The 21,611-nt window shown below is 40.5% G+C and overlaps 1 protein-coding gene across 1 annotated transcript in view; it reads right to left on the reverse strand.

Moving 5' to 3' along the window:
• cpxm2 (carboxypeptidase X (M14 family), member 2) overlaps nucleotides 1–21,611 on the reverse strand; it is a 129,764-nt gene that overhangs the window by 88,864 nt on the left and 19,289 nt on the right. Inside the window, 3 exon segments of the mRNA XM_052027340.1 lie at nucleotides 2,204–2,295; nucleotides 2,297–2,344; nucleotides 11,860–11,969. Of these exon segments, the coding sequence (XP_051883300.1) occupies nucleotides 2,204–2,295; nucleotides 2,297–2,344; nucleotides 11,860–11,969 (250 nt within the window).

Raw genomic sequence — 21,611 nt, forward strand, 5'->3', positions numbered from 1 at the left:
TGTTTTGATAATATCAACTCATTAGAGTTAATTAGCAGACTAGCCCATAAAGAGATAAAAAGGAACAATGACATGAGCATGTTCAGTTCTTTAGCACCTTATTACATATCGCAAACACTTTAAATGCTTGCTATTCAACAGTTAATTTTGGAAAAGCCTTTATTGTGGAATGGTCAAATGCAGCACCTGCTCTGTGAAGAATAAAGTCCCACAAATGATGATTGAAGTAAAAATTGGTCTAATTTTCATACCAATAAATGAAATAGAAATGTTAGTCAAGACAGAAGAAGAACCTTTGGGTCTTTTAATAGTACCATGGGATCTCTTACGATTTACTGCAGCAAACAGACAGGCAATTTGGTTTGAAAATTATATCAAAACACTTCATTTTCTATAATGTAAACAATTGCCCCATTCAGCCAAAACAGAAATTACTAACAGAACCCAATCACAATCAAGGTGTAGAGTAGTATGTATCTGCAAACATTTCCACACCAGCCATTATAACACAAAAAAAAAACTGTTGGCAATGCTAGTAAATGACAGTTTTGAATGAAAGAAGTCTGATTTTCATTCATGGAAACTACTTCTATAGGTTAATTGATTTCTAGAGGCAGTCCAGCTTCACCATCCAGTCTGTTGCAAATGTTATGAGCAGAGATTCCTCCCCAATTCTAAAAGACCCATGTTATTCTGCTTGTTATTTTACAAGAGTTGCTAGCTCATATAAATGACCTGCATTATAACAGTAGACAAGTGTTGGAGGAAGCCTTACCTCTCAGTCATTGTGTGCATGAGGTACAACTGGGTCACCATGAAACTTCTTGATTTCAAGGGAAAGAATGAGCTGTATGATGAGAAACTGATCTGATCTATAATTTACTTTAGACTATCATCAAGAGTAACTTATCCCCAGGAGTGCCAGTCTTCTCAGAGGTTCAGGAGAAATTCTAGGCAACAATTCAATTAGAGAGGTACTGTGTATTGTTTTCATTTGCATGAGGGAATATATTAAAATTGATATGTCTTTATTGAATAAAAAGAATATGGTAAGAGAAAAACAAGGTTGAAAAATAGTAGACCATAAGAAAAAAGATGTGGCAAAAAGATGACCCCAAAGCAAAGTTGTTACAAATCCGAAACGGCATGTGGTCCAGAAGGATGTTGCAGTACTCTGTGCCTCCAGCTAAAGAGGACCAAGGGAGGAAAATTCATTGGAGCAGTCATACCAATAAAATGCAGGAAGACAACAAAGCTGTCATTGAAGGAAACACAGTTGACGGCTGGATGTGGAAGAGGGATTACCTTTCAGATAATAACCATCCTCTCTGAATATTGTGCTACAGCATGAGAGAAATGCTGTAAGAGCAGTATTCAGATATTGAAAATCAAAACACTCCAGATGCTGGAACTTTGAAATAAAGGCGGGAAGTTCTGGAAATACTTGGGAAGTTGGGTAGTATTCTGTGGAGAGAGAAAGAGAATTAATTTTCAGGACAATAACATTTCAGACCAGCTGAGTATTTCCAGAAATTTCCATTTTTATTTTAGAGCAGTGTTCAGATTTTTGATGGCTTGGACAATAAAAAATAATCATGAAAGGCAGTAGATGCTACAAACTAAAGCTTGTTGAAAATAGCTTTAGTAGGAGGTGAGATGTGGGTGTTCAGAGATCAGAGCAGACAGTGAGACTGAGATCCAAAGAGATGAAGGGGGCAAAGTGTGGGGATGTTAAAAGAAAATGCAGGAGTTATTGGTGGACTGTGACATATTGAAGAAAATAAATCTTATTATCCCTTATGGAGAATAGAAAGGTGGAACTTTTTTTAATCTAAAGGGAAATGCAACCAGTCACTATGGCTAGATCTTGCATTATTTCATCTTATCAGAGAAAGTTCCCTTGTTCCACCTATTGCCCTCCCCGCCCCACCTCTTTGTTGCCTAGACTAACTTGCTTCTCGTTCTCTCAGTTCTGATGAAGGGTCCTGGACCTGAAATATTCTCTTTCCACAGATGCTGTCTGACCTGCTGAGTTCTTCTAGCATCTTTTTGTTTTTTGTAACTATTATTAATATTTATTGCATTTAGCCTCTAATGTTTAATTTCAGGCACTCAAAATCTGTGCATCAATCTCACTGTTACAGAAGTAAATGACATGATGCTTTGAAACCATCTTTGTTCCAAAGTAGGTAGTCTTACTTACGACCAAAGTGAGTTTCTTCCCTGTGTTATAACGCCAGTGAATTTAGTTAGTCTTCTGGCATCCAGTTCAAACCATTGTGAATAATCATTCCTTGCCAGCACACCAAGCCCCATCATAGAAGTCATCTTCAAAGATACCAGCCTGTGGGTAAAAAGAAAGATACAACCTATATAATGGTCATCATAACTTAATTTGCTTACACCCTCTACAAGTTCAGAGCATAAATAATGAAGGCAGAGTTAAAAATGATATTTCATCGTTCAATTGCAACAAACAAAAATGAGAGAACTCATGCTGGCTAAAGATCCTATAGTAACTAAGAGGTGATTAACTGCACTGAATTATTCCCCAGTCATTAAATCCCATCCACTTTAAAGAAAATTAATTACTGAACCTTGATGGGAAATGGATAACACTGCTGTAGGTCAAGGTGGAAGGGGAAATATCTGAGAGGAAAAGTTGCAGGGATTAATGACCAATATTGTGGCATACTAAGAAACTGGGAGGAATAGTGCAGTTTCTCCTGGCTTCATTTCATCTGAAAACGTTTTTGCAAAATTTACAATTTTCCTGGTAAATTCCTTTCAGGCTTACTGTTAAGATAACACAAAAGAGCTGGCTATCCAGAATGAAGCAGACCCACTATTAGGGCAGCCCCATTCTGGGAAAAGATTCCACAGACGCTTCCTGACCTGCTGAGTTTTTTGAGCGTTTTGTTTTAATTAATACTCATTGCACTTTGGCCTCAAATGTTTAACTTCAGGCATCCAGAATCTGTGCTTCAATCTCACTGAGATTGAGGAGGGAATGAGGAAGGACCCACATTTCACGGAATTTAGGCATGGAAAAGATGCGACCCATTCAATATAGCAGCTGGTAAGTTCCCTCTGTCATATTACCATGCACAAATATATTTCCAACAATTGATTCACATTTACTACAATGCTACAATTCACCCATGCTTCTGTGACCCATTTCTATTCTGGTGGACCAAAGTGTTACCAGAAAGTGATGGATGCCAATTATGCTGAAAATATTGTGAGCCTCCTGGAAGAAAAGGGACAATCATCTTTATGTTTCTGTGTTTCAAGAGGTCTCTTCCATAGACTGAATCACCATGGCAACTGAATGGAGGCCCTGCTCATGTACTACATCACTGATATGAAAAGGCATTCAACGGATCTGTTGTGATGGTCACAGGAGAGGAAAAAAAAACCTGATTGCAAATCCTAACTGTACCAATAGTTCTGGATCCTGGATCTGAGTGCCTTTTGATCAGCATGAGATGAACACCAAGAGGGGTGGCATCAAAAATGGTGTTCATTCATTTTTTTTTCTGACAGAAAATCTGTTAGAACATGGAACATAAGATTCAATATTCCACCATTCAATAAGGTCATGGCTAATCTTTGTTGTCAATGCCACTTTTAGAGGGATAGCTGCAGATATCCATGGTGACACCATCATGTTATGTTATTTTGGCCAAATCTCTCAGATTCTCCAAGAGGGTAGGATCATTTAAATCAGATGCTCCAACATCTGTGTTTTAAAGCTGATGAGTAGATGTGATTCTGAAACATGGTTGACTTCGATGGAGTCATAGAGTTATACAGAACAGAAATAGGTCCTTTGGCCCAAATTTTCTAGGCTGACCAAGATGTTTATCCTAGCTAGTCCCATTTGGCTGCATTTGGCCCATATCTGTCCACATCATTTCCATCTACATCTGCCCAATTCCACTTTAACACAGTCTGGCCGTGTAAATGTAATCAATGAAGGAGTATTGCACAAATAATGTGACAGGAAAGAAGGAAGAAGCAGGAGAAAACAGATATTACAGTTTAGCTTCTCTGGTGATGTCATTAAATTTCTTCCCAGGGCATAATGGAATCCTGGGATTTAAGATGGTGATATTCACCATCTCCATCCACATTTTAGTGCCACACTCCTATTGAATCTTTGAATTCTACACCCAACATGCTGTCCCTCTTGCTCCCATCTCCAATGGGACATTGCATAACTCCAGCCCTCTGTGCACTGAATTGTATCCAATTATATCACTGATTCATGACCCACTACTAGCCACAATGGCTCCCATTTCCAGGTTAGGAGCTTACAGAAGAAAGTGTCACTCCAAAAACATCTGCGTAAAATCTAGACTGTACAGTACTGAGACAGTGTTTTCTATTTAAACTTTTTTTAAAACTTTATTTATACAGCTCAGTTACAGGCCCCTCTGGCCCAACAAGCCCACACTGCCCAATTACACCCATGTTAACCTACTAACCCGTACACCTTTGGAATGTTGCTTTGGAGTGTCGCAGTACTTCAGTTTAGTTTAGACTGGGCCCTTTCTGCTCTCTCAGCCGAATGTAAATGACACAATAGTAAAGAGTAAAAGAGTACTCCCTACGATCCTAGCTGATATTTATCCCTCAAACAACTAATACCCCATTTTAGAGTGTTGCTGTACACAAATTTCTTTCATTAGGATAATCTCAGAAAGTACTTAATTTCCTTTAAAGCATTTTTGGGAAGCCTGAAGCTATGAGAACTCCTGCAAACATGTTAGTTCTTCTTCCGTATAAGCTCAACTCCTTTCCATGTAGCCAGCCAGTATGCCTTTACTGGGCCAGCACTAGGACCTCAGGGTGGTCAAACTCCAAACCCAACTCTGTTCTGACAGCACAAAGTCTTTTATGTCTGGAATAACCAAGGAGAAATCATGATTTGTTTTCACTGTTATAATCAATCTGATTCTACCTAGTGACAGGACACACGATTAAGTAGAATTTTTGCATTTCACCCCCCAAGGCAATCTTCCTGACACAACTTAATTTGCTATGGAGTGTTGAAAATGACTTGAGCGCACAGAAACTGAGTTTGGATTTACTCAATTTGACATGAAAATGTATGATGTGTAAAGAATGCAAGATATATGTGGTTGCTACACCACAATGTTTATGCAGTAGCAAAGATTTGAGAATGTAAATCCAAATATTTAAGATAGTGTAAAACTCTGAGTAATGTGACTAACATGATGTTATTTGTAATAGTTATGCATAAAAAAATGTTTAATTCATTGTTATACAAAAAGAACAAAAGACCATGTGTTTTATTTCTTTTTGCACAAATTCCATACATAGTTTTCAACTTGCAAAGCCACTCTCATGGAAATACTGCGCAGTGTATTGAAACTACATTGTCTCTGCTAATAACCACTGCAAAGATTCTTAATTAAGTATGAAATTAATTTGTGCACACCATTTCTGTCCAATTGCCAAACCAAAAAGTTCATAACTTCTATGTAAGAAATCAAATATTATTGGTAATAAAAAAGAAACAAAGAAAAGCCATTAATCTGAAACATTATCACAGAGTTTGTTTCTCTCTCCACAGATACTGTCTGACCTTCTAGGTATCTCCAGGACTTAATGTTTTTTATTATTATAATACTTCCATGCAAAAAAAATATATATTGGATTGCTTTAGTGCCTTCACTAAATTATTTGATGAATTAGTGTTGGGTTTGAGAAATCAAGCACTAAATTATGTTGATATTATTTAATATTGTATTACAATTAAAAACAATGCAATCTAGGTGGATGTGGAACCATGGTAAGATACACTTCAGCTGATCATGACACTAAGTAGCTGAGAATACAAGCTCAAAAGGGCCTAGGTTCCACCAGTTGGGATACTTGGTCTCCATGGCCCAGCAGCCGGGCTTGGATTATCAGCAAGGACTTCTGCTCCTTATCACCTTGGGACACAACAGGCTCAGAAGGTACTTTGATATCACTATTGTCAAACATTAAATCTTATTCCACAGTTTAAGAAGGAAGAATGACCATGGAACATGGAAGCCTAAATCCAACTATTGCCCCTTGTGTGTAGATGAGTGGCAGGACCTTGGGTGGTGTTGATGGGAATGTGGGGAGAATAAAATGGGACTAATGTAGGATTTGGTCTAAATAGGTGGTTGATGGTTGGCATGGACTCAGTGGGCCGAAGGTTTATTTCCATGTTGTATGACTCTGAATCTACGACTCCGTAATTGAGATGTGGGCGGAGGGGGATTTTCAATTACTGCTTATTTGGTCATTATCGATATTGCCTGAGTCAATTTCCAAATCTCCGAAGTCCAATTTCAGGTGTATCTATAAGCAGGAAAACTCTCTGCTCACTTAAAACAGCCTGATTAAGCAATACGTGACCCTCATGACCCTCATTATGCAATTGTAGGCTGTGTAAGGGTTTGTGCTGCGCAGATTTTGTCCGATTGTGTCAGGTGGTGAGGCAGCTCACTAACAGTCACTAAGGCTGGAAGAAGCTCAAAAATTGTGCAGAAAGCTTTATAGAAGGAGGAAGAAAGATCTTCCAGGGCTCCCAAAAATGTCAGTTAGTGGTCTGTTTACTGTACACCCCAGCCCTATAGTCATCATTTCCACTTAGACTGCCTTGCTGGCTGCTGATTTACCCTCCTTCCAAATGGGGAGGGATGAAGCATTCACCTGACATCCACAGCTCAGTGGCAGTCCAATAACAAGGCCTCTTGCCATCATAAGGAGAAGGATGGAGTGGCTGTAGTGTAGGTTTTTTGCTTGTTTGGATCACTATATAAAATGGAGAACTGATGACAGAAGAGGAAAGGAGAAGCAAAATAGAGATGGCAGATTGAATTCCCTATTGGAGGGATGGTTCATTGAATTGGTCACATCTGCTTCAACATCTCGTTAAATAAAAAAGGCTATTCCTATAGTTCCCCGATAGAAATCCAAGGAAATTTTCCACTTTAGTGTTACCAGAGCTGTTCTGTGCCTGCTGGGAATGCATATTCTTAAACTGTGCAAACCCAGCCATGATTTTCCAATCATTTTGTTTAATTGGATGAAATTGCAAGCTGCCAATGTCCAATTTATGGGAGCTGCTTCCCTGGGACACACACCTCAACAGAGGGAAATTCCCCAAGATTGAGGCTGTAAACAAGTGTGAAGTGATTCAGTGAAGTTTTAGGATTTAAATACACCAAGTTAGCCAGCAGGAATTGACTGTTCTCCCACAGAATCAGATAAATATATACTGACAATTTTAATTCAAAGAAAAAGGAAAGTTATCCCTGGAGATACGTGGAATGAAAACAGTCTTGGGTAGTAATATCAAATAGTTAAAAGCAAATTGGTAACCTGCTTTATGCTTTGCTCGATTTCCTTTTCCATTATCCTTAAAGGGAGTAAAATGGTCAATCAATTTGTTATTGCTTATCTTGTTACTGCCCAAGACCCATTCCACCCTCATTTTGACTTCCAAGTGTTGATGTTAGATTGGAACTCAGATAGCTCAAGTCAGGCTACTTTTTCTTAAATTAATTGACAGGATGCAGTTAAGGTCAGCAATTCTTGCTCATCCATAATTGGCCTTGAGAAGGTAGTGATGAACCACTTTCTTGAACCGCTGCAGTCCTTCTGCTGAAGGAACTCCCACAATGCTGTCAGTAGGCAGTTCCAGGATTTAGACCCACCGACGATGAAGGAAAACAGATACATTTCCAATCAAAGACAATATTTGACTTGGAAGACATTCTGCGTGTGGTGGCATTCCCATGTGCCTGCTGCCCTTGAACTTGGTGGCAGAAGTCAAGAGTTTGGGATGCATCAGAGTAGCCCAGGAAAACAACCATAATGCATTTTGTAAATGACACACAGTGCAGAGGTGGGGGAAATGAAAGTTTAGGATATTGGATTGGATACAGGTCAAGTGACTGCTTTGTCCTGGATGATGTCAAGCTTCCTAGTGTTGCTGGAGCTGCACTCATCCAGACAAGTGGAGACTGTGCTGTCATATTCCTGACCTTTATTTTGTATGTGCTGAAAATGCTTTAGGATGTCAGAAGGTGAGTCACTCCTCAATGGGTATCCTGTCTCTGACCTATTCTTTAGTACAATACCTATCTTATAGTTAATGGTCATGGTGACCCTCCAGGATGCTGATGCTAAGGACTTGTCAATCATGATGGCATTAAGTGCCAAGGGTAGACTATTAGGTTCTTTCTTGTAGCAAATGGTCATTATTAGGCACTTACATATTGCAAGTTGCACCTTATCAGCCCATGCCTCAATATTTCCTGGGCCTTTCCACATGTAGGCATGGATTGCTTCATTTTCTGAGGAGCTAAAACTGGATTTGAGATATTGCACAACATCCCACTTCAGATCTTATGATGGAAGAAAAATCATTGCTGAAGCAGGAGAAGACAGTAGAGCCTAGGACACTGTGCTGAGGAGTGCCTGCAGTGATATCCTGGGGCTGGAGTGATTAACCTCCACTCGCCTCAACCATTTTCTTTTGTGTAAATTATGATCCCAGTCATTGATCTCAGGTTTACCAGGGTTCTCTGATGTCACGCTTGGTCAACCTGGTCATTTGTCTCCATGCTAGCATGGTTTCTTTACCAGCTATTCTGCTAATGACAGTACATTGTCATTGATTATTTTGTCAGGCCAATTATTTCTCAATATGTTGTGCACTTCTGGGCAGCCAAGGTTTTAAATTAAAAAGAAAATTTGCTAACAAGTAAGTAAGCGTGGAGATCAACTTCGGATTTGTGGGCACCTTAACCACCCAATGATCAAAAACTGAGACAACTAACTTTATACAAAGAGAAAGCTCTTTGGCAGTGTGGTGTGATTAGTTACAGAGCTATCAAGGCAGCAAAAGAACACAATGTTATTTACTTGACTGTTCACTTTTATTTCAGGTGGTGATGGAAGTGATGAGTTTCTGGTGAGGAAATAGGATTTTGGTTTTCTTTATCTTAATACAGAGGCTAAAAAAGGAAAGCGGCATGGGCAAAGGAATTCCATAAATGTCACAGGTCCATCTCAGAAAGGGTGACAAATACTGAGTCATTGGCGTACAATGGAGCACTTTGCTGGGATTTGCTTTTGGCGTTGACCTGGCAGAGATTAACACACCTGCTATCTCGTGTTGTCTGCTATGGAATTACAAGCAGCAACATTTTTGCACTCCAGTACACAGGAAATGATGTAGGGGCAAGCATAGAAATCTGTTTACCATTATAGGTTCTGATGAGTCTGTGGGCACGGGCCTACACATGTCACGGAAATAGTGTACAAGGTTAATTAATTTGACTAACAATCAAATTCGACTAACAATCAAAGCAGCAGACAACAGAGTCAAACACTTTACTAATGTTGGCGGGGGGATTAGATATTCTGCAGTTTTTTCCTCTAACTGGCATAGGGCAAATACCATGTTGATGGTGCTTCATGATAAACAAACCCACACAGTAATTCAACACATCACAATGAATGGATGTAAATCCAATGCTTATTATCAACAACATTCAAGTTTGGAGAAGCCTCTGCATGGTATAAAAGGGACAAAAATGCACTATCATCCACTTTGTACTCCAGACTAAATTATATTTCATCATCTTTAAACAAATACTGCTTGGTTGCTCCTATTATTTCAGTACAATGTTTCAGAAATCTTAAACTGATTTTTCTGTTATTTTTCAGAAAGACTGAGGGCTGCCAAAGTCAATATTTGGATCATATTTTACTTTAATACCAGTGTAGGATTTTGAGCCAATGCTTCATTTTATACACAGATTGCTGGAAACTAAAACGGAGACTGATGAACAGAAGCTGTTTGGTGAGTCTTTTATGGTCTCAGTCATGAATGAAAAATTACACTTAAAAGACAAAACTGCACCAAGGACCTAAATAACCTAGTAATTAATGACATTCCATTCGAAGAGATATTTTCTGCTTAGTATAGAAAATAAGATCTCAAGCATCATTTTTCAGAAAAGTTGCCAAGCGTATATGAAGAATGACATGACATTGACTTTAATGACCGTACTGCAAATTGCTACGAAGAAAGTAACTTGTTTATATTTCAAAAATAAAACAATTCTTCAGATGTAAGACAACCAACTCTGATCCATTTGCTCATCTGGACATCATCAAGTTGCAATGGCATTTTCTAAACTACAATGGTAGACTGTAGCCAGCCACAGGGCATACAAGGATGTCTATAGCAGTGATGCCCCTAGCCTGTGACAACTAGTTAGTGAGTAGGGTTAAGCTTTACCTTCATTTTTTTGGCTATCTTCTTCATAAGGGGTTGAACTTCACTCTGTGATAGGTTGGATTAAGCCCATATCACATGTGCTACCGCAGTTAGTTTCTGGATATGACTGATGTTCCTGTTACCATGCAATACTGAGAATCTTGTTTTGTTGAAATTTGGCTTATTATCTTATTATTTTATTCCTGTAACTATTCTTCCATTGCAATTAGGTCTGGATCAAGATGCCCTCTGCAGTGTTGAATGTGTCTCCTTGTCAGGGCAAGATCATGTTCAACTAACCACATGTAACCCTTTTAAACTAGTATTCTGGTGTTACTGACCTGCCAGTCAGGGTCTTTCTCTATTTATCCTCTCCAACCCTTTTAGAAAAACATTTCTATATTTACCTTTTATAGCTAAAAAAGACAATTTGTTTTCTTTGTGACTTTGCCTTTCTTTCCCAGTGTCAGTTCAGTTAGTCTTCACAACATTATTTCAATGAATCTAATGTCCTTTCTGTAACAGAGTGCCCAGAATGTGTTCCTGCTGTGGTCTAACAGGTGTCTTCAACAGGTTCAACATCACTTTCTTGTCTTTCTGTTGAATGCAAATGTATGTAAGATCCATAATCATTTTAGCATTGTATACTTAGCCCAACAGATTAATGCCTTTGCTCAAATAGTGTTGATAAATCCCAAATGAGTCCATTGGTTCACAGGTGTTTCATGGAGTCATTTCATTGTCAAGCTGCAAAGCAGCAAAGCACCAAAGCACACATTCAAAGGGGAATTCCTCCAGGATCATTTTGCAGCTTTGAGCTGCCACCAGGGAGCCTCACCAACTGGGAGCAGGGGTGGGACGGGAAGGTGGGGGATGGCGATTGCAGGTCAGAATTCTGGACACATGCTGGATATACTGCAGTCATCTAAATCAATGCAAGAAAACTCACGCAAAACATATATATCCCCAATCAATACCACCAATAATTCCATCTGAATAAAAAAAGGAGAGCCCACCAGGATAAAGATATGCTGTGTTCATTCTGCTGTACTGAATAAATAACTGCAATTACGTGCTACACAGGGATTCTGGGTCCACCTACCTTAAGATGAATGGAAGGAAGGAGGCTTCCCATACGGCACTGGTTCGCAGGACCTAAACCAATTGTTCATGGATAGGTCACAGACTGTGCTCTCTATATTACCTTAATTCTCCTGTTGCTGCTGCATTTATGAGTTTGTGAAAAACCCAAGGATGGCAATGCAAGAGGCTAATTAACTATCTTCTCTCCTTACTACAATGACACAGTGTAACCAGTGCCTTCAGCATTTTAGTGGATTAGCTCAACCAAAATAAATGGATTAAAGGACTGCCCATGCAGTCCACTAAGACATTAAGTCCGGAAATCAACAAATGATCCATGTGATATTGCTTCTCTGATTTATTATGTATTTAGCACTTGATAAGACTAAAGAGATATTCTCCCCACCCCCCATCCCCGCAATACTGAACCTCCCAATATCCTCTCTATAACAATAATGTTCTTTTTAAGTACATACCTGGATATTCAATCTGCCTCTGTGAGCCCCCAAACCATAACGCTGGACGGTGGATGCATGAAGCTGAAAATCATCCACACGCAATGTCTCCAAGCCCAGGGGAGGGCACTCTGTTGAAGAACAAAAAGATGTAGTTCAAACCTGTGAGATATCAAAACCAAGCAGTTTAGCATGGTCTCCCTGTGCTACTTATTGCTTCTGACAATGAGAAATATGTATCAGTTACTGTTATGACAAAACTTTAGGAAGGTATGGAAAATTAAGTAAACTTTCCTCTAACCATTCTTTGAATTTAAAATATAGTCAAAAGTGTTCTGTTTAATTTTGTTTTGTGATGGTACACTCCTTCCTGACTAAGAGGATCAGAAGCCCAATATAAAGCCAACCCACATCATCAAGACTGAGACTTCAGTACAGTAATCAGAGAGTGCAGCAGTGTCAGAAGAAATTCACAGGCACATGCAGGGAGACCCACTCCAGTTTGTCCCAGTGCCATTACTTCACGACTTTCATGTGTGAATCCCAAACTGGCAGTAGTGTTCCACAGGAGGCACCAACCATGATAATTTTTGTTTTTACAGACATTGGCGTGGCATGATAGGAACTTCCTGTATTTCATTCCACATCCAAATGTATGGCCTTCCTGTCAATGGATGTGAAATGTCTCTCCATGCTCAGAGCTAATGCAGTGGGGACTTCAAGTGAATCCCAGCTATGACGCATGCCCTGGAAGAACAACAAGAGATTTGATGCATACTGTCATCTTCCTCCTCCTCCTCCTTTTCTTCCTGCTGTGGTATTAAGCAATGGCTATATTCTGACTATGCTGAGGTTATGTAGCATGTAGTGGATGACCGTGATTATAACTGTACTCTTCAGCACAACTCCAAATTGAAATGAGTAGCCAAGGATAGAGGGAAAGCCCCTGTCCACCAAGGGCTATCTATTAATTTGGTCCAGTAAATGAAATAGAATGGGAATGTCCAAGAGCCACAAGATGAACACATTGTCCACTTCCCAGGTGCATGGTGTTGACCATGAGGTCTTTTTTATTAGTGGTAAGCTACTTCATGCAGAGTTCTGGGTTCACTTGTGGAGCCTGAAACATCACGCTTGCTGTGAAGCTTAAAGAAGTCTGCAATCTTCAAAATCAACAAGCCCACAATGCTGGTTGTTCACTACACAAGGAGGTGACAGATTTATCAACAGTTCCTTGAAAAATGCCCAGATTCATTTTTCCTCAGGCAATTGATTGGTGTAGTATTGCTCCTGGAAGACACTCAGGGATTGGCCTGTCTAGCCAGTGCCTTTCTACCTCACGTTGCTTTATAATGCTTTGCACTGTTCAGTCATTTTACCATTATCTACATCCTAGGAGTAAAGGTGGCAGTGAATGTTGCAGGATGCTTGTGTTGAGGGTTCAACTTAGCACGGACTGGGTTTCAGACAGCCAGAGAATCTCTATGATGGTCTGCTACATTTTCCTTCATGGGATGCTTTGGGACTATCAGAAATAGGAAAAAAGACAAAAAAGCCCTGGAATACACTGAGAAACAAAGTTCTGCAGATGCTGTAATCTAGATGAAAAACATGATGATGCTGGAGGAACTCAGCAGGCCAGGCAGCATCCGTGGAGAAAAGCAGGCGGTAAATGTTCGGGTCAGGACCCTCCTTCAGGACTGAAGATAGGAAAATGGGAAGCCCAATATATAGGAGGGAAAAGCAGAGCAGTGATAGGTGGACAAAAGAGGGGAGGCGGGGTGGGCATAAGGTGGTGATAGTTAGATGCAGATAAGAAATAGTGATAGACAGGTGTTGGGGAGGAGGGGAGAGCAGATCCACCAGGGGATGGGTTAAAGGTAAGAAGAGAGAGGGAAAAAAGGTAGAAAAAGCTAGGAAAGGGAAGAAGAGAAGAAGCATGGTTGGGCGGGGGGGGGGGGGGGTGTTGTGTTGTGGGGAAGGAGGGTGGGGATTACCTAAAGTGGGAGAATTCAATATTCATGCCATTAGGCTGCAAGAATCCAAGATGGAAAATGAGCTGCTGTTCCTCCAGTTTGGCTTGGAATTCTCCTGGCAGTGGAGGAGGAGGCTGAGGACTGTCATATCAATGATAGTGTGGAAGGGGGAGTTGAAGTGACTGGCAACGGGGAGATGCAGATTGCGGTTATGGACAGAGCACAGTCACCTAGTCTGAAACAGTCATCTAGTCCATGTTTGGTCTCACCAACGTAGAGGAGGCCACACTTGGAGCACCGAATGCAGTAGATGATATTAAGGGAGGTGCAGGTGAATCTCTGTCTCACCTGAAAGGACTGTTTGGATCCCTGAATGGAGGTGGTGTAGGGGCAGGTGTTGCACCTCTGGCGGGGGCAGTGGAAAGTTCCTGGGGTGGGAGCGGGGTTGGGGGGGGGGGGGGAGGAGTGAACTAGGGAGTCGCGGAGAGAGTGGTCCCTGCGAAAGGCAGAAAGGGGTGGGGAGGGGAAGATATGCTTGGTGGTGGGGTCCCTTTGGAGATGGTGGAAGTGGCGGAGAAACACATCTAACCCCAAGCACATTGATTTTAGCAGAACCATGTCCTGCATGGCTACAGACTTAATGCTGGTGGGGACACTAGGCTGGATTTCTTTATGATTAGTATAGACACAGTGGGCCAAATAACCTCCTTCTGTGTGGTAAATGTTCTATGATTCTACCTTTCTGCAGAACAGACATGCTGGCTACAAAATGTTGGTTGGACCCTTGAGGAATGATACTATGGACTTGGAACCTTACGGGTCTAAACAGGCATACCCTGTGTCTTTCATACTGAACCAGCAAAGCAAATACAAATTTCTACTCCAATCACAACACTGTTGCACTGGAGACATAAGAGAATGCAGATGGTGGAATATGGAGCAACTCAGTGGATCAAGCAGCATCTGTGAGGGGAAGGAGTCGTCGATGAAACCCTAAATCAGGGCCAAGCTCTTCAACATAGGCAAAACAGCTCTGTAAGATTAAAAAGGCTCCATCTAATCTAAGAACTGTTGCCTGCTCTGTGCATCTAAGTTGTCAACAGCAAATGCAGAATAAACCTGCATGAGCCATATCAAAATCATAAGCTAATCTTCTGTAGTTTCTTCTCCAACACATTAATACTTAAACATCTGTCATGAATATTTCAGTTCCCCACCTGAACTCTATTCTTCCTTAACACACATATGCAAACATTTGATGACAACGTATACAATAAAGGAGTTGAACCCATCTCTAGTTTCTCATGACGAGTTGTTACTCTTCCAAGATGTTTAATAAAGCTCCAGCTGGCTGCAGTCATCCCAAAAACACAAATCATAGCTTAAATTGAAATTTGTAAAGGAAAAGAAAATCTGCTGGGATATAACATATATCGTTACAGTACAATGTTATTTAACAACTGTACTTAATTTAAATTGCATAAATCTGACCTCAAAGATGTCTACTGCAGTATTTTCAACGGAATGTTAATAGGCTTGCAGACAAATCTCATGGATTTAATAAATGTGCATGAGAATTGCATCTAAAACACAATATATTCTGTCATTATAATGTAATGTACTATCTGCCAGGCATGCAAAGGAAAGAAGAGGTCACATCCAATGATGAATATGGCTGGATTATAACAAGTAAGTAATATTTGATCATACCGTACCTCAGAAGGCAGCAATGTTGATCTAAAGGATTTATACTCTTTCAAGAATTGTCACAGCTTCTAACTGTGACGGAATATCAATCACACAGAGAAGCAAATTATACAAGTAGATATTGAAGAAAAGGATCAAGTATTGTAATGCTTTTGTGTGAAACTGAGAAATGCCATTTTCAATAAAAAAGCGAAATATGCATCATTATTATTCTTTAATAGAGATAAAAGATCTGACACAAAACATGGTCCTTGTTATTTCAGTATTACCAATTTTGGATCTATGTGAGAAACTTTTTCTTTCAGTACTTGATAGATCCTTCTGTTGCTGAATGCCCTAGTTACCATTTGATACACTTCTAATAATTGTGAGAAACTTTGGGAAGTGTATTTGCCAAGATACATAATCAGAATTTTCAGTAAGTGTCATGGAAGTTATTTTACATTAATAGAAAACATAATTGACATTTAAAATATGCCTATATTTAGACACAATTTTGTAACATCAGGAGGAGAAGTAGATACAAGAGCAGATGAAACAACAGTGCTCCATCTGGCAATATCCAGTCTTCAAATCATATTACACCACTGAATCACTTTAGAGAACACTATTAATTCATTCATCAAAAAACTCTCCAACTTCACCTTCAATTTGTTGAGGTCTCCCTGTCTCCTTGATTAATCTCCTCCACATAATCACACATTCTCTCTGAAATGATTACATTAAAACTGTTCCTTCCCTGGCCAGTGCTCCTGACCCAGTTACGATGCTTGAGGGACTTTTTCTAATGATAGATATGGAAATACTAAGAGGGATTAAAAATGTTTGGACCACAATACTGTCAAGCACCCTTTACTCCTGAGGGCCAAGACAGTTGAATTGGTCTTTGCTAATTGTACAATAAAGGTAATAGCAAATTAGTAGTTTTTTGTTAATTCAGTATTACTTCCATTGCTAGTCAATGCCATAGAAAATCAGGCAGGTTATAAAACAAGCTTCTTCATTATCAGAGAGACAAAGGACTGCAGATGCTAGAATCTAGATGAAAAACACAATGATGCTGGAGGAACTCAGCAGGCCAGGCAACATTATCTTCATTATCAACCACGTCGGGTTACTCCCGCCCAATGCAAGTTTATTTTAGCCACAGTAAGAGTAAAATGGCAATCTCTTCATCATTTAATATACACAAGTCATTTTGTAGATGACAGGATGTAGAATGTTTTATACTTCTGCCTTCAAACTCCTAAACCTAGGTCTCTGCACCCCTCTCTGCAGCTGGATCCTTGACTTCATGACCAACAGACTGCAATCAATAAGGTTAGGCAACAACAGCTCCTCCACAATTATCCTTAACACTGATGTCCATTACTATACTCCATATACACTCACAACTATGTAGCCAAATTGTGCTCTATCTCCATTGACAAGTTTACAGATTACGTCACCATAGTGGGTTGGATCTTGAACAATGACAAGATGGAGTACAGGAAGGAAATAGAGAGCCTAGTGGCATGGTGTTAAGACAACAACCTCTCCCTCAGTGTCAGTAAAACAAAGGAGCTGTCATTGACTTCAGGAAGTGGGGCGGAGTACACGACCCTGTCTGTAACAATAGTGCTGAGGTGGAGAAGGTTGAGAGCTTCAAGTTCCTAGGTGTAAATATCACCAACAACCAGCCACATGGACACTACAGTGAAGAAGGCTGACCAACGTCTCTACTTTCTCAGAAGGCTCAGGAAATGTGGCATGTTCCCAATGACCCTCACCAATTTTTACAGATGTACCAGAGAAAGCATCCTATTCAGATGCATTGCAGCTTGGTATGGCAGCTGCTCTGCCCAAGACCACAAAAAATTGCAGAGAGTTGTGAACGCAGCCCTGTCCATCATGCAAACCAGCCTCCCCTCCACTGACTCCATCTGCACATCCCGCTGCCTCGGGAAAGCAGCCAATATAATCAAGGACCCCTCCCGCCCTGGTCTTTCTCTCTTCTCTCCTCTCCAGTCAGACAGAAGATACAAAAGCTTGAAAGCACATACCACCTGACTCAAGGGTAGCTTCTATCCCACTGTTATCAGACTCTTGAAAGGACTTCTTATGTGCTAAAGATGAACTCTTGATCTCCAAACACAGTATTTTGCATTCTGTTTTTCTTTCACTACCTCAATGTACTTATGTATGGCATGATTTGTCTGGATGGCATGCAAACAAAAGCTTTTCAAAGCATCTTGGTACATGTGACAATAATAAACCAATACATACTCTAAACCTGCTGAAAAGTTTTCAAGATACAGATTTTTTTCAAACAGCTCAATCATATGAGTGGTGGATCATGGACCAAGGTTAAAATCCAGTAAAGCAGTCTTCATTTCTTGTTCTTCTGAAGAGGCCAAATGAGGTCATACCATGGAAAGTGAGTCAAAAGCAGCAAACAATGCTTGCCAACTTATCACATTATTCCTCTTCAAACCTATTTCACCACTCAGTAATAAAAATAGAGGTTATAGTGTGAAGGATGGAAGATTTAAAATCCTCAGGCTTTTCTGCAGATCCAGAGGCTATTTTAATCTACAAAATGAAAGACCCCAAGACCCCCTGTTGCAGTTGGCTTCAGTGAAAGTGAAAATGCACTCTGCTATAAAATATGAATGTTTGGCCTAAATGTTTAAACTTCTGTTACTTTGAAGTAAAGTGATACTTAAAAACCAAGAAGCAGACTGAAAAGAAACATAGCCAGTGAGTACTGGCAGAAATTATGTCAACAGGTTAACTTCTCCTTTCTCTTTATGAAGGTCCAAGTGGAAGTGATGATGTCCTTAAGATCCCTTCTGCTAATGCTTCTTTGTTGCTTCTGGAAGTACCTTAAAACAGACTTCTTTTTTCTTTCTACTGAAATAATGTGGACAAGCAGGAGGCAGCAGATGTGATAACCAAATGGGACGGACAAGGACACTATAAGAGGCACCCCAGGAAGAGTAGGCCAACCCAGGTCTGCCATACAGTTACTCCTGAACACCTCTGACCGAGGACAACTCAATAATACGTACGAGGAAAGCAAATCTAATGAACCCAGACTCAAGTGCACAGGCAGTGCAGATTTATGGGGGCTATTAGGTAGCCACAAAAATGACTGAATAATTACAATGTTCATTGATTGCAATGTGGGCAGTTAACTAAATTTGTGCTGCGTGTGCATTCTGCTGATTGGTGCACATAGCCAGCACCAACAGCCATCCTAATTGGCAGCATATGTCAGCAGGGCAGCCAATATGATAACTTGCCAGCAGCAGTTATGGCTGATGCAGATTCCTAAAGATAATCACTCTCCTTCTCTTAAAGAGATGCCTTCTTCCCGGAGCAGCTGCTGGCAGGCACTCAGTAGAAAATCTGATCCAAAAGGAATTATATTACCTGAAAAGGAGTGGCCTCCAAAGCGTCTGGATCCCAAATCAGAGACCTTGATCAAGATGGTTGACAGTAAGACTGGGGAGAGGAGAGGATACATGAATGCCAGGAGTGTAGCCCAAGGGCCCAGTGCAACCAACTGAGGGAGCAGCTCACAGGACTGCCAGTAACCAAAGGTACATGGAAGGGAGGCAATAGAGGAAGGCAGACAAGTGACTACTTTACATTTGCTTGAAATACAGCATGATTTCATGTGGTTTGGAATATTTTGATTTTTTTTAATTTTCGCTTTGAGAGCAAGCCCATATGTTAATGGTTAATGGCATGAGGAAGGAGAAGCAAATACTGGTATCACATTCAAGTTAATTCTTTGGCAACAGTGAGGGGGAGCATAGGCAATATTGCTACTGTTGTCATCGCTGTTGCCCAACTCTTCCTCCTCCTCCTCCCAACATGTGGCAAGCGGCAAGATTGATGGTTTAGTTGACAGGCTACATGAGAGATGACCGGGTGTGACAAGCACTGCGGGGTTCCTCCAGAGCAGTTAAAGTGTTGGAAGCATGGTTTTAACCTGCCAGTGGTTTGCTCTATCATTTTGTGTCATTTTTGGATAGTTGTGCGTGCATTTGAATGGGCGAGGAGCCACGCAATCAACGGATAGCCCTTGATGCCAAGTAGCCATCATGTGGTTTCTGCTGTGTGTCAAATGCTGCTGATGTAGCAGTCTGCTGCAGAATCAAAACATCGCATTTGCTGCCAAGACACTGAGCATTAAACTGCATGATCAACACCACACACCAGTTGGACATTGAAGGAGTTGCAACCCCGCATGGTTCTGGATTGAGACACAACTGACAAGTGGGATCCACAGAGCATTCTGCATATAGTCAACGATGATGCTGGAGGAACTCAGCAAGCCAGGCAGCATCCGTGGAGAAAAGCAGGCAGTCAATGTTTCTGGTCAGGACGTTTCTGGTTAGGACTGAAACGTTGACCGCCTGCTTTTCTACACAGATGCTGCCTGGCCTGCTGAGTTTCTCCAGGATCATCGTGTTTTTCATCTAGATTCCAGCATCTACAGTCCTTTGTTTCTCATGCATATAGTCAATGCCACCCTGCACCAAAGGGACACTGAAAACCTAGCAAAGCCACCTGATCATACTGACCTATAGTGAGAGACAAATGTGATTATTTCCCTTTAACACAGAGAGCCCTAGTGATCTCCCTCTTGCAACAATTAATGTCAAACTCCTAGAAGTTTCAAATATCTTCACCTCAAACCTTGAAAGGACAAGATACACAGATCTGTAGTCACTTTGACAACCACTGGCCAAGCCATGGTTTAAAAGAGAAAAAGCCAAAAATAATTAGCAGGTCAGGCAGCATCTATGGGGAGCAAAACAGAGTTTCAGTCTGATGACTTTTCACCAGAATGACAAACTGTCCCTTGCCTTTTTTCCCCTTTCACCCCCTTGTCAAGTATCTATATACCTCTTCCTTAAAACTATTCAAAGACTCTGCTTCTACCACCCTTTCAGGAAGAAAGTTCCAAAGAACCATAATTCTGGGAGAAAAAAATTTTCACCTTATCTTTGCCTTAAATGGGCAACCCTTTATTTTTAGACAGCAACCCCTAGATATACATTCTCCAAAAGGAACTTATATGTTTCCATTGACACACCTATCAATTTTCCAAACATCAGTAGATGTAACTCTAGCCATCCCAACCTTCTCTCAAAAGACAACCTGCCCACGCCAGGGTATTAGCTTAGTAAACCTTTGCTCTACTGCTTCCAATGCAGAGGCATCCTTCCTTAAATAAGGAGACAGTATCTCAAACCTGGTCTCAGAAATGCCCTATATAACTGAAGCATTCTAGTGTTCTTTGAATCAAGGACACTCAGGTCCTTCTGCACTCAACAATATCTCACCATTTAGATGAAATGCTTCTTTTTAATCCTTCCTGCCAAAATGGATAATTTCACACTTTATCATGCCATACTCCATTTGCAGATCTTCGCCCAGTCACTTAACCTATCTATATGCCCTTTTTTGCCTTATTATGCCCTCTTCACAACTTACTTTCTACCTATCTTTGTATTATTAGCAAATTTAGAAACCATAACTTTGGTGCTTTCATTCAAGCCATTTATATAAATTGTAAAAAGTTGAGGCCCCAGCACTGATCTCTGTGACTAACCACTCATCACATCTTGCCAACCAGAAAAAGGCACATTTATACTTCTGTCTGTTTCTGTCAGCCATCCAACCTTCTACTCTTGCGTCCTACACCATGAACTTTTATTTTTTTCAATAACCATTCTTGCGATCTTTATCAAATGTTTTCTAGAAATCAGAAAACAGTAAATCCACTGGGTTCCCTTTATTCACAGTACTTGTTACTTCTGTAAGAAGTGCCTTACACAAAACTACGTTGACTTTGTCTGATTAATTTGATTGTTTCCAAGTGCTCTGCTATAATGTCCTTAATAATAGTTTCTGCATTATCCTTCATGCAGTAGAATTGCTCCTTGAACACCTTCAGCAAATGTTGTCTCAGGCTGACATCCCTCCCCCTTCCCCCTCCTCCAATCAGCAGCTTGTCCCAATGTCCATGGTCTTAGCTCAATCTCCTAATCATGCTGTGCTCTAAAGGGACTGCCTGCTTATGCACTCATGAGT

This window comes from Pristis pectinata, chromosome 12 (assembly GCF_009764475.1).
Source record: "Pristis pectinata isolate sPriPec2 chromosome 12, sPriPec2.1.pri, whole genome shotgun sequence".
In the NCBI taxonomy this organism is placed as follows: Eukaryota; Metazoa; Chordata; class Chondrichthyes; order Rhinopristiformes; family Pristidae; genus Pristis; species Pristis pectinata.